General features: G+C 43.2%; 1 protein-coding gene across 16 annotated transcripts in view; it reads right to left on the minus strand.

Annotated features, from left to right (window-relative positions):
• Positions 1 to 14,557, minus strand: part of MAGI1 (membrane associated guanylate kinase, WW and PDZ domain containing 1) — a 563,313-nt gene that overhangs the window by 8,273 nt on the left and 540,483 nt on the right. For 7 of the 16 annotated variants that reach the window (XM_070390954.1, XM_070390950.1, XM_070390948.1 and 4 more), the window contains 5 exons: positions 13,922 to 14,212; positions 10,641 to 10,844; positions 2,820 to 2,913; positions 2,637 to 2,697; positions 1,629 to 1,772 (listed from right to left, as the gene is read on the minus strand). In XM_070390954.1, coding sequence (XP_070247055.1) covers positions 1,629 to 1,772; positions 2,637 to 2,697; positions 2,820 to 2,913; positions 10,641 to 10,844; positions 13,922 to 14,212 — 794 coding nt within the window. The remainder of the gene's footprint in view (positions 1 to 1,628; positions 1,773 to 2,636; positions 2,698 to 2,819; positions 2,914 to 10,640; positions 10,845 to 13,921; positions 14,213 to 14,557) is intronic. The other 9 variants (XM_070390955.1, XM_070390962.1, XM_070390957.1 and 6 more) reach the window with 3 other exon arrangements.

Below are 14,557 nucleotides of genomic sequence, written 5' to 3' on the forward strand. Positions count from 1 at the left end.
TCAGACATAAGGTTACAAAATGAATCTGGCTTCGGTCTCACTTGCCCTCTTCTGTTCTCTCACTTTCTCACTCGGAGGCATGCTATGAGCTGCCCTGCGCAGTCCATGCTAAGGACACGTGGGAGCGCTCAGGCCAGCAGCCCAACAGGTGCTATATTTTGCCAATGACTCTGTGAGTGAAGCAAACCCTTCCCCAGCTGAGCCTTCCATGCAACAGCAACCAATCCAGTTGATAACTGACTGCAGCATTTACTGTGTATCAACTGCTCCTCCAGACACTAGAGCAAAGGAGTAACCAAGACCGACTAGATCCTTGCGCATGAAGCTTGTAGTTCCAGAAGGCAGAAGAGCAGCACTGGCTTTGGACCTATCACTATTAGCTACGTGACCTTGCTCAAGTCCTTTTAACTGTGAAAGGAGATGATAATACCATGCCTACCAAGCTGAGGGTGTCAGATTGTACAAATGGGTTGTGATCTATACAGCATTATACAAAATGTCAGGACAATGGTATTTCATTCAATCAGAAACTCTTTTTAAGTGAGTTAAGACATGGAAAAGCATATCCAATGTGTTTGGAGCTTAAACAAAAAGTATATGTACACTATAAACTTGTATAGGCACACACTGTGCATATATATGCATAAAGGAAGCATATATAAGAAACTGATAAACAGTTTGATCCTGGAAACTGTATTTTTACTATGTACCATTTTTCACTGTTTAATTTTTTAAAACAAGCTACATCATCTACTTCTCAATGTGGGGGAAACTCGTTAAAAAATTCAACCTGAGGAAACGTAAAAATCAAGATTGTGTTTTAAGTACAAGTATTAAATTCCCTACCTTTAGTCACTTTTTTCCTTTTTCTGCTCAGGTCCAATTTCATTCACTTTTTTCTTTTACTGACCTGACTTCTGATTTTTTAAAAATTCACTGCCCATTATTTCCCATATGTGTGTCTCAATCTATGTGACTTATCTATAATGTGATGATTTTTCTTTAGTCATCTAATCTGCCCAGGAGAGCAACGCATTCATATACAATAGCAGATACTAACTATCTAAACAGAGCAGAGTGGATCCTTGCATTTGTGTATTTAAATTTTGTAGCTCTGACTACTGCAGAGTGACCCCGAATAGCCATGCCATGGAGCAGTGGTGCCTTTGCTGAGGCAGAGTCAACAGGCTCCTGAGGCTAAGGTGAGATGGTGGGTGACCAGCCAGAGACGGAATGGAGCCCACCACTCAAAGCCTGCAGTACCGCAGGCCTTCCTGCTCTCTAAGCATCCTGGTCCAGCCAGGAATTCCTATGAAGTGATGTGTGTGCCTCATGAGACTAAGTATAACAACGATGGAAATGGGATTCAGAAATATCTCCTTTAATAATTTTGTAAGTAATTTTAATCCATTCAACCTCAAAGAGTAGAAGGGGTTCACCTAACTTCAGCAGCTCTGGCTAACTATGTTTCAGGGAAAGATTTACGCTTGGATAGGAGTCATGCATCTCAAGTATCCTGAAAGCTGTAGAAAATGTAGTTCTCATGAAGAAGGTTCTAGCCATATTATGTCAAAAAGTCACTGCCGATGATGTATTTACATCTACTCCGGATTCCTCTTCCAACTTACCCTCATCTTTCCACATCTTTCGGCAGGACCATCCTCTGCCAAGCGCAGAACATAGAGGTCCATGTTATACTCTCGACCCCCTCGAAGACTAAAGCCAAAGCCCTTGGCTCCTCTTTCCAGGTCCACAGTGTAAAAATCCTGCTCCTAGTTCAAGACATGAAATGGAATCATTCTGGGAGAACTTACACCTGCCTCTTTCTATCTCTTCCCAAACATCCTCTATTATGCCGATTTGACCAAAAGGCACCATCACTACACCCTCTTGCAGATTTTTGATTGTTTATTAATATCCATTAACCTGAGAAGTTTGAAGATCCAGAATTTGAAAACATTCATGAGTGTGCCTGTAGACTGCACACCAACATGTATATATTAAAATTTAACCAGTGAAGCTGCAATTCGCCATTTATGGCAGGAAAATTCATTACATGATACCCTGCACATTGTTGGAGGTTCAATACCCCCAAAATGCCAGTGTCCACTGTTAGGGTATCAAAAGGCTCAGAAGGCCAGTCGACAAGGAACCTGTTTAACTTTGCAACAGACAATGTTTCCCAAATTGGCTTCGCCTGCCATTATTTGTGCCCCCGCCATTACCCTATATGGTTCAGGTATTTAGGTCTGTGGGTCCCCCCTGAAATTCATGAATCTGAGAAACACCTTAAGAAAAAGATATTTTCTTGGCATAAATGCAGTTATGAACACCACGAGTAGCTATCAGCTGTTTTGCTCTTGCTCTTCTATTGTTCACCAATTGCAGCTTTTTATTTTGTTGGTTCCTCCCCTGTTCTCCCCCTCCCCTGGAAAAGGATATCTGGGAATATTTTTCAAAGGTAGTAAAATAAAATGTCATTTCCTAGACAACCAAATGTGAGCACGTATTCAGTACATCCCCTCACAAAAGGTTATTTATTTTAATTGAGGTACCTTGTAAAATATCTCATAAAAACAGCTTCAGAAAGCCGGAAGGAAACGTGGAAAGCAAAGCAAACAGAGAAACGGCCTCACCTGTGTTGCCTGGGGTGCTTTGAACTCAAACTGAGATTCTGGCTTTGGTTTGGTGGTGTTCCTGCCAAAGTGAGAGAAATAAATATAAAGACAACCTGTGGGGAAACTGAGAAAGAACCCAGGAGGAGTGTCGTCATGCCAGGAGCTACTTTTTGCCTTTAAACTAACAAAGCCGGGTCTGACCTGGTCTCCTGGGCCCCCTGCTGAGAAGGGGTGTGCGTGGTGGTGATGGTGGCGATCTTCTCTGCGTTGGTCAGCAAAGTGGCATTCGAAGACTCTGCAGGATGAGATAGCATTATGAAATGAGGACCCTGGAGAAGACACCCCCATACTGGGGGGGGAGGGGTGCCGAAGCCCTGTATCTGAGGGACAGGTGGGCTTCTCTGTAACCATTTCAAGCAGCTCTGACTTGAATTTCTAAACAATTAAGAGTTTGAAGAATCATTTAAAGATACTCTATGATGTGAGCCATGTATACCCCGTTACCCTTCTCCCAACAAGACATCCCCACAAATAAAGTTTGTCTAAGGAAATACCCTAAAATTGCAGCCAAGGCAGGTGCCTCTCACTCTGCCTGCCACTTAAAAGTGACAGTCCCATCAAAACACTGTATCCCCAGAATTATTTCCCAGAATTGGACAGACTCATTAGATACATTTCCTGCAATGTATTAGCAATATTTAGTGACTATGTTTAATTTCCTCACGTGAATATTAAAATTAGAAGTGTGCTAACATCTTGTTAAACGCACACACACCATCTACCTTCTTGTCCACTGCTTTTAATGAAGTGCAACTGAAAATGTGGAGTTCTTGACAGATCTCATCTGGTATCACTTATGAGAAATTAATTTAAAAACTTGCATTTGTTAGAGCCGGAGCTTGTAAATACAAGCTGTATAAATCATGAAGTCACCCTAACGTAATAACTATGATTATATTCCTATGTAAATTGATTTTCTTCTTCACTAACCACATGCCTAAGCAACTTCATTAGTCTCTAAAGTATGGAGATGCAGATGTTGAAGACATGAGCATGCCTATACGCTACACACCAACACACACAAACAGTCAAATTTAATCATTCATATAGTAATGCTTATGTATTTTTTTATGAATTGTTTCTCCATTATGATCAAGGCAGATAGCAAGTGACTATGAGCAAGCTGCACTTTAAATATTTATTTTTAGGTTGACTGTAACATGGCATAAATTTTCTATTTTAGAAAATGCTAACTATGGTGGTTAGAGTCTAAGATTTGCCTATAAATACCTGTTTAATTCACAGTGTGATAGGAAGTCTAGAATCAGAGGCACTTCAATGTTTGTCAGATACATGTATCTCCCCATCATGTCTAACAAAGTGCCTATGAGAAAATATGTCAGGTCTCACCAACTGGGATATCAGGACTGCATTTCTTTTCACTGCAGTCACGGGTGAGAAGACATCCCTCAAATCCCAACCACTTGTGGCCTGCCATTATGTGTTCCTGCTGTTACACACAGTTGTTAAAAGCAAGGGCTGGAGATTTAAACCCAGGTTCAAATCTTCCTTTCCCCACCCATTAGCCGTGTGACTGATTTTCCTCATCTGCCAGAAGGGGATGATGCTAGTAATTCCCTTCTCTTGGATCAAAGCAGATGAAATGTTTAGTACAGTACCTGCCCTATAGTAAGCACTCGGTACACATTTACTGAAGTTATGGCCCTTGCCATGCTTCTCCTTTTTGTTTATTGCTGTGGAACTTGTATAAATTATTTAAATTCTTAGCAAAATGAGAAAGTTGAAATAAGCTGTGACTAGTTTGTATTCCAGCCATAGAGCCCACAATTCTTAGAGCCCACAATTATTACTTCTTACAAGATTAATAAGAAATGTAATTTGCCTTGGCCAGTGGCTCAGCTGGTTGGAGAACCATCCCATGTACCAAAAGGTTGTGGGTTCAATTCCCAGTCAGGGCACATACCTAATTGGCAGGTTCAATCCCCGGTCTGGGTGCATACATACAGGAGACAAGTGATGTTTCTCTTTCTCTCTCTCTGTCTCTCTGTCTCTGTCTCTCTTTCTCCCCCCCCCCCTCTCTAAAAAAATTAATAAAAAAGCATATACTTGGGTGAGGAGAAAAGGAAAATGTAACTAGGTCAAATGAACTGAAATGTGTATCTTATTCACAGGTTAGGACAGTGTTTCTCACAATCTATTTCGCCAAATATTTCTACAGATTCTGAGGGAAAAGGAACACGTGGTCAGTTAAGAGTGAGAAATAATAGGTGACAGAGAGAAATGTTTCTGCATATCTGCATTTTCTTTTCCCATGGACTCCTCAGAGCTCCCCCCCCCCCCCCCCCCCGAGCCTTTTTAAAGAAATCCGCACCTGAGAACATGTTTAGAGAGAGGAAAGGAGAGAGAGAGAGCCTTTAATTATGTCAGCTGCCTTGCAACCCTCTGAGTTGGGGAGGTGGGGCTTCTCAAGTTATTGGGAGGCAGCTTAGCATAATGGTAACCAGGTCAGATCCTAGGTCAGACTATCTGGCTTTGTATCCCAACTCTGCCATTTACTGGCTGGGGCTTAAGCAAAGTTAAACTTTATGCCTCAGCTTCCTCCACTGCACACGTGGGGTAACAGTTGTGTCTTAGGGAACTGGTGCAAAGATTATCTGAAAGAAAAGTGTGATAGTGCCTGGAACATGAAAACTGCCCCCAAAATGATGAGTGTATTTTTTATGGCAGCATGTGTTCATTACTATTAAAAGCATATCTTTATGACTGCGGTTACGTGGTACAGCCAAGGTGATAAGGGTAAGATCTTTCATCAAGCCCGCTACTGTGTGAGCACAGAGCACTAGGGCCGCAGCCTCTCATTACGACTCACCAGGAGTTTCCAAGCATGTGTACTGGTCCTTTTAAAAAACCTGATATTACTCATTGTAATTAACTTTATGGAGACTCTCTGGGAAATCAGAAGATTGTTCGGGCCCTGGGGAAATCATAATCAGGAAACCAATATGGATGTTTCCTTGTAATTAAAGTGAATATACCAACGAATTGTGAGGCCTCTCAGGTGCATGTGTGGCCTCAGTGACCAGTCTCCCAGGCAGATCACATCCCATCTCACACCATTTTTATATTTCTGTGCTTTCGTGTTTGCTGAGATACAACAGATGATTACCCAATACGCATATAAACAACTATTTTATTAATTTTCTTCCTAACCTTCACCTGCTATTTTCACCTACTTATATGCAAATCTGGGGTTAAAGCTAAACTTTAAGCAATTTAAAAATTAACATTTAATATGCAAATAGCTATTTGAACTTCCTAAATTGTCTTGTTTTTATTAACCTATAAACCACCACTATTTCCTAATCATTTACAATGAGTCAAGAACTGTACTAAGTGCATTAAATTCATTTAATTCTTACAGCTCAATGAAACAGGTGCCATTAGTACCCCCATTTACAGATGGAGACATGGGGGCTTAGAAAAGACAGGTAATATGTCCAAGGTCATCAGAGAGCAGTGGAGGCCCTGGCAGCTTCAAGTCTTCAGTTAGGATTAACCAAGACGTGAAGTGCTGAGATTCTCTCTAGCTTTTTAAAATACGGCAGTGAAGCCCACTGTCATAAATTTATAGCTCTAGCCCAAAGCAAAATTTGCCCGGTAATAGCAAAACCATTAAACCCAGGGCTCTGATATAAGAGCAGGTTCCAGCAGCAGTACTACGAAGGGGTGGCAATGTATTTGGCTTTTAAAACTCCAAGGCAGACAGCCAGACTGGCTGTTTTTATGATACATTCCACAAAGTACCCCACAGCCTTCATTAAACAGTGTTTACACCCACTGCAGCTCCCTCAGAGCAATGGAAATGGCTATCGCCATTCTTCCCATGGCAGTCGTGCACCAAGAAAGCACATGGGAGCCCTGGCGATGCTGTTGGGGCGCTGTGCTCAGCCAGGCCCTGACTCCTGACAGGCTGTCTCTCTGGGGTTTCAGCAGAGCTCCACCACCAGATTCCAATTCTAACCTGCTCCCGCGGCACTTCCTCAGCCGCCCTGCCGGAGTCCACATTACAAAGCCACACAAACCAACAAAGGATGCACTCCCTCCTTTCTTAAGCACTGAATGCACAAATAGTGGAAGGAGGCCTTTGAAAATGTGAGTCCCAGCAATAATTGGAAAGCTTTGGGAGATTTTTAAAATGTGTATGATTGGAAGCTGTTCCTTTTGCCTGAGTCTGTTAGCATCATATCCATAGAGCCTTCTATTAAGATAAACTTACACTAGTCTGTGTCTTTTCCAAGGAGACAGCAATACCTGTGTCCAAGCCCTGCCTCTTATGAAACAAATACTCTGAGACAAGGTGATCATTAGTGTGGAGAAGGCTGGCAGAAAGAGAGAGAGAGAGAGAGAGAGAGAGAGAGAGAGAGAGAGAGAGAGAGAGAGAGAGAAAGAAAGAAGGAAGAGAGAGAGGAGGAGGAGGAGGAGGAAGGAGAATTGGGAGAAACAGCATAGTGAGGAAATTTATGATCATATATTTTTAAGCTCATAAATATTCTGATTATCTTGAACTGGATTCAGTTTGATGGGCCCATGTTAGCCTGGCGCAGTCAGGGTATCCAGACTTCACAGGGTAACCCTATACGACACAAGTGGTAGGAAGCAGGTGTGGTTGACTTGTCAGATTGCAAGTTCAGATTCAGTATGTTCAGCTATTCTCTGGGCCTTTCTGTGATGTCACTGTGTATTTCCTGTTCCTTACCCTTATGTCATAGGAGAGAATGTTCTGCCCTGCCCTGGTCCCAGAGGAAGTAAAAGCAGAGATGGTGAGAACTCCCCTGATCTAGGTCTGCCCAACATCATCCATGAAGGCAGGCCTTCTAACAACAGTGTCACAGAACTGTTATTGGAGGGGGCTGGCAGAGAGAGAGAGAGAAGAGAAGGGGAAGGGAGGGGAGTGGAGAGGAGGGGAGGGGAGGAGGAAGGGGGGGGAGGAGAATTGAGAGAAGAAGAAACAGTGAGGAAAACTAGTGAAGTTGGAGAAAAAAAATAAAGGTGAATGATGACAAGAAAAAAGAATTAGGCAATGTAAGTATGATAAAGGAGTGGATTTGGAATGGGTTCCAAGCACTGTCCAACCAAGAATGCATCCTCCTCAAGTGCCTCCTAGGGTTTCTGAGAACAGTTCTCTGGACAAGAGGGATTTCTCAGAGCTTAAGAAAACACGCCGATTAAGAACTTCCGTCTCCTCACGAAGATCGTTAAGTAAACTGTCTTTGGGCTCCCTGAAGAATTAAGCATTAGAGTGAAGGATCTGAAGGAGACCAGCGATCCCTGACACAGAGAGAGCACCCCCTTCCCCCACCACCTACCATGGCCAACACACTTTCACAGAGAGGGAACCACCATGAATTTCACTCTCTGCCTCTAGGTGTTTGCAAAACCCTCCTGGATTGCTTCAGCATCTCCCCAGAAATCTAACTCCCCTGCCTCAACTGTAATCTCCAAGAAAGTGATTTTTTGTTGCCCCAGTTAAAAGATGAGTATCACAAATCCACCCTCTGCTGGATTCCACTGCCTTCTCCTGGCCTCCAAAACTTAGAGTAACTGATGGAGAGTTTTATCACCATGGCAACCAATTCCTATAGTGTCTTCAATGAAATCACAGCCTCCACAGGGCATCAGCCCTTCACTATATTCTATCAACTTCAACGCTTATTTTCTTCTAATCAAGACAGTCTATCTGAATTTTATACTTTTGAAGTATTCAAGTTTAGAAAAAAGTGGTGTTTTTTTTTATTGACAACTGTTATTGATAATTCACCTTGCATTATATTTTTTTGGTTCAGGTTTTCCAAAAATATTTTTCATTGCACTTTAAAAAAATTAGGTCAACACCTAGTATGTGCACAGTATAAGGTGTTTCTGCATATTTCTGTCTTTCCTGATTTTAAACTCTTTTGCTAAGCCCTTCCTTCAAGGAGTGCTTTCTTTCCTTCCTTTTTTGACATCCTCATTTCTACATTACGACTGACTAACATAGCAAGTCAATTCCTATGCCCAGTTCTTTTGGATTAGTTTTTGAAATTTGTCCATGTGTCTGAATTTATATACTCATTGGGCTCTCTCAACCATTTCTTCCTTCATTTCTCTGGCTTCCTTCATCCTTCCATTAGAAACCTCTGTCTTACCATCTGTGGTCACTCTCCTACACTGTAACAGCTTCCCAGCCTGGTGACTGGGGACTGACTCCAGACCAGCTGCTCCTCCCCTAACTGTGCCTGGGAGGCCGGCTGAAGCACACCACCATTCAAGGAGCTAATTTTCCCTCCACATCTCAGGTGAGGTATTTTTGGTGCAGAGAAAATTCTTTGTCTTGGAACCAACAATTTTTAGTGTTACTGTTCAATTTTGGACTTACTTTTTCTGAAAGGCACAGTCTATACTACTTGAATTTTAAACTATAAAGCTCATGTTCTAACAATTCATATATACAAATATTCATTTGGTGAATTACCTTCAGATAAAAATCTACTTTAATTATTTTCTTTTACACATCAGTGGCATAGAATTTTTATGACACTAGCTCCATAAAACCACATTTCGTCTTGAGAAGTACTGACTTTTAGAATATACATGGCATCCCCAAAAATGTATATACACTTTGAATAATTATTAATTCCAATGGGTTAAATCTGAAAAGAAAGAAACATCAATTGAGCGATCAGCTGTTAAGTTTGCATACATTTTTGGGGATACCCTGTATATTTTATTTTATCACATGCATAGCAAAAAAGGAAAAAAAAAAAGGATTGGAACATTTTGGGACAGGTATCAGTTTTCTCCCAAGAGCCAAATCTGCTTAGAATGAATTCAATATATAGGACTTAATTCTCATATGAATCTATACTTAGTGAGGTATCAGCTTCATTTTTATTAAATATGAATAACAATGAATATTGTTATTTTAGCTGGATAGCTCTTCATTGTGGGGGGCAGTGTGCACTGTAAGATGTTCAGAAGCATCCCTGGGTTTACCCATTATATGCCATTAGCACTCACTCCAGACAGTGCCACATGTCCCGGAGTGGGGGTGGGTTGGGGGGTGCAAGGGGTGGGGATCACCACTGCCATAAAAGAACCAAAGATTTGAATATAACCAACCAACCAAACAAACAAGGATGGGCCTAGCTTAATATACATATAACCTACAATTAAACAAAAATTACAGAGATTTAATTATATCTTCATTCACATGTAAAAATTAGCAACAAATCAAGGATGCACAAACCCTAAGACTCTTCCAATGAAATAAAACATTTGATACATTCACTTATTCTGAAAGGACACCCCTGGCTCTGCACTGGCATTATGTAGACTCTGTGATGTCACCACATTACACATATATTTAGTGATTGTTTGAAAAAAATCCTCAGTGATGTCCAGATAGAACATCAGGAGACCTTTACCACCTGTATTCAAATGATTCTATTGTTTTAAAGACACGGGCACCAAAACCAAAATAAACTGGGAAAACTTGAAGGTTTTCTGAAATGTTTTTATATCTGCAGCAAGGTAGGTATTAAGGGCTAGAGCAGTGGTTCTCAACCTTCTGGCCCTTTAAATACAGTTCCTCATGTTGTGACCCAACCATAAAATTATTTTCGTTGCCACTTAATAACTGTAACATTGCCACTGTTATGAATCATAATGTAAATATCTGATATGCAGGATGGTTTAGGCGACCCCTGTGAAAGGGTCGTTTGACCGCCAAAGGGGTCTCGACCCACAGGTTGAGAACCGCTGGGCTAGAGGATTAAGTAAAGAAGGGGAGGTAAAGGTTTAGTAACAATGGCTCACATTTGTTTGATGGCTCTGTTCAGTTAGGGATGGACAAGGCTGCCTCTAAATCAACACTATTCAATTACATGAACACCAATGACACAGAGGTCAAGAGATAGAGATAGAGAAAGAAAGAGATAGAGGAGACACAATAGTATACTTTACCATCCCCGGGAATGATGCGGAGGGTAACTGTGTTTCCCGCTTCCTTGATTAGGTTGACAATGTCTGAATGGGACTTGTTGGTGATGGAACATCCATTTACTGCCAAGATCCGGTCTCCTACTTTCAGCTTGCCACATCGGTCAGCAGGGCTCCCCTCAATAATCCGACCTATTTTGTGAGGCATAGCCACACATGCATTGCCTGCTTTGATAGTGAGTTTTAATTTTTTTTTAAAGTTACGTGGGAATATAGTACAGGGAGGAGAAAAAGGGTTGAAAAGGGAAAGAGAAGGTTAAGTGTTAATTCATTAAAGCATTAAGCAAATGTTATTAAAGGAGAGCTCTGCGCCGATGGTCAAAACATTGGCAACATTCAGGGCATCCGTGGGAGAAGCCACTGCCCTGACCTGCAGTCGTTTCCTGATTCAAAATGAGGGGGAAATCCCCGCTCCCCTCCTTACATCAATTATAAAACGTGGGGTATTTCACAACTTCAAAGATTTCAAGAGCCCCCCAAATAACTTGCCGTGGACTGACTGTGGGACTTCACATGTGACCCCAGGGCTGGGAAGGGTGCTTCTACACATTCTGTGTGCACGCCATGCCACTTTGCCAGCTGTTCTTTAAGCTTCTGCCAATGTTTTGTTCTTTCTCTATTTAAAAGAATAATCACTGGGAGTCTGGTGAGGCATGAGATCTGCTAGCACCAAAGATCCAATCTGAGAATGCCTACTGGACAAACACTTCAACTTCCTGCCTTCTCTCCAGAATGGCGAAAGCTTTAGAAAAGCAAGAGATGAGCCAAGACAGCCCCCAACCTTGACATCTATTTTTGCTTTCATGACCTTTGCTCAACCATCCTATCTCGTGTTTTCAGAGTAGGGCCCAATGGCTCATGAGCTCTGAAATCCTCCTCCATCCTCACAAAACCCCCCACAAGGGACTATGAAGACCTAGTACAGTGATGGCGAACCTTTTGAGCTCGGCGTGTCAGCATTTTGAAAAACCCTAACTTAACTCTGGTCCTGTGTCACATATAGAAATTTTTTGATATTTGCAACCATAGTAAAACAAAGACTTATATTTTTGATATTTATCTTATATATTTAAATGCCATTTAACACGAAAAATCAACCAAAAAAATGAGTTCGCATGTCACCTCTGACACGAGTGTCATAGGTTCGCCATCACTGACCTAGTACCTACTCAGGCTGAGGACGGTGACCCACACAAAGCTAGGTTCAAACCATTCCTCACCCTGTTTCTTCAATCATTTCCTCTCCTCGTCAGCTACTACTCGTTTGCAACATGAAAAACCAGAAGGAGTGCATTTGAAGAGGGTTTATTGTGCACTTTGAGGGATTCCATGTCTCAACCAAGAGTATTGCTAACTTCTAGAGAGAGGTGGGAAATTGGCTTCGAAGCCTGACACAGAGTTTTCAGCTAATCGTATATTTAGTTTCAGTGTTTCTTATGCACATTCACCTATTTTGGGAATTTGTCTTTCTGGGGACTCTGAAGACAGGTACGCAGTTGAGCCACCTTTTGGAAAGGGTGACAAAAGGAGCATGGGAGACACCGAAACTGAGTAGGCTCTCCCAGCATCATTGGGACCTTGAGGATAAAATGTGTGGGGAAAGGAGCTGTAAGTCCTTTGAATTTCAGAATATTTGCCTGAGTTTGTTTTATTGGATGTAACATTATGGCAAAAGAATTTTTTAAAAGGAAGTTAAACAGTTTTTTTGGATACCACAGGCAGATGTGGTGGAAAGCTTCCACACTTAATTCAAGGTCTTGGTTAAGTTTTGCCCATCTCCAAGGACAACTCGCATGGGAAAGGTATCAAACAGCAGGTGTGAGGAAAGCTCTGCATAGCTCGGAACAGAAGTGTCATGCAAAGTATTAGGGACAGTTTAATACATTCATTGCAAGAACCAGAGGAAAACAATCAAAGACCAATTGTGAGTGAAGACAGTCTATACTCATTAACACATAGCCTCCCACCGGACATATCTGCTACTTCTTTCTAGAAAGTGAAACAGAATTCTGAAATCCTGAGAACACCCACCGGAGGGTGCATGGGGACAGTCAAGATAGGGATCTGAAGAAAATAACTTGGGAGTTCTCACTCCCCTGCCTTTCTTCTTATTTTTATATTAAGCAGAAAAGTCTCCAAAACTAATTTTAAAAACAAAAAACACCTTGCCTTGATGTCATGTCACCCATCCATGACACGGATTATTAAAGTAGCTCACAAAAGCACTGTTAGTAATGGGTGCTTGTTACTGCAGCCACACATGCACAGACCTGCTGACTGTCTCCTTGTGGCCAAACCTTAGGGAGACCGGCTTTAGCAGGACGGAAAGGGCAGAGACTACATGGAGGCAAGGGGATTCCTCAGACGCAGGAAGCTAAAGGGATGGGCCACCTCGCTGATCTTAGCCAGCAAGGTCCTCAGACTCCTTGTGGGTGAGGCGTTTGGGGATAGAGCTGAGGTACATTTCAAAGCCTGCACAGCCCTCCTGCCTCCCATCACATTCTATATTCATCGGCAAATGTACGTGGGGAATAACAAATTAATTTTATCCAATGAAGAAGGGGGATCATTCTTGGAGCACATACTTATAATCCATTCAATTGGAAACAGATTCATAGATTACTAGTTCCTGGAATCCGCTGGCTTCCTATTTGTCTGCTGAGAGTAACCTTCTGAGGGTGAAAATACTCTGCTGAAACCCCCACACCTGGGCTAGATGGGAAACTCACTCCTGCTAGAATTCAAGGGCAAGAAAGACACATGACTCTCAGGTTTTAATTAGATTGTTAATTAGGCAAAAGCAAAATTTACTTAAAATTGAAACATTTCAGATGGGGACAGAGTAGAGAAAGGACACAGATCAGGTGGAAAGGGCATTTCATGTAATATTTTTACTTCTTACACCTCCACCTACTGAGCATTTTTTACAGCCATATGCTCCTTAAAAACCTAGACGTTCAGATGCTACTATTTTCCCGTGAGAATTTCTCGACATCAAGGGGTTATTCTGCGCATTGCGTGCAGATGTCAGAATGCTTAGGGGTGCGTGTGTGAACACGCATTCAGAATGGAAACTGAACGGTTAAAAACCCCCAACCTTCAGGAGGGAAACGCTACCAAACAAACTGCATCCCAATTAAGACTTTAATCACCTGCAGCGAAGAGCAGGGAGGCGTTTCTGTTAATGAGATATTGACCGGCCTGCCTGGCGCCTCGCAAACCCTGGAAAGGGCACTGCCACTCACCGAAGGTCGTGCCCGCCTCGGGCCGGCTCACGGACGACACGATGACGAAGCCGAAGCCCTCGCTGTCCCCGCGCCGGATCTCCACGTCGTAGGGCTGCAGGGCGCTGCCCACGCCGCTGCCACCGCCCCCGCCGCTGCCGATGCCGCTGGTGCTGCCGCTGCCCGAGCTCACGGTGTTGAGCGAGTTCTGGCTGCCCTGCGGGGTGCGCTTCTCCTCCGTCAGCGAGGCGGGCTGCGTGCTGCTGTGGTGCGACGAGGCCGGCGAGGGCACCTCCGGCTCGGCTTTGGGGGCTGTGCAGGAAGTGCGCTCTCAGGCCCCGATCTGGCCCCCAGCGCCCGCCACCCTTCACCCCCCGCCCCCAGCTCCGCGCGTGCACGAAGCCAGGAAGTGAGTCTGGCCGCACAGAACCCAGGCTCGAGGGTTTCAAGCAGCTTCTGGAGAAAAGTATTGACTTTCCCGTCTCCACTGGCACGGATCCCTGGGGAAAACGTCAGCACCGGCCACTTCAGCACCCGCACCCGGGTTCGCACTCGGAGGGATCCCCGCACAAACCACAGGTCACGCAGAGCCAGTGCAGGTTGGCCCACACCACGATGCCCGTCCTCCCCCGAGGCCTGACCTTGGCCGCACATTCA

The sequence above is a fragment of the Myotis yumanensis genome, unplaced genomic scaffold (genome assembly GCF_028538775.1).
Source record: "Myotis yumanensis isolate MYYU_CA2020_CCGP unplaced genomic scaffold, mMyoYum1.0.hap1 SCAF_14, whole genome shotgun sequence".
NCBI lineage: Eukaryota > Metazoa > Chordata > Mammalia > Chiroptera > Vespertilionidae > Myotis > Myotis yumanensis.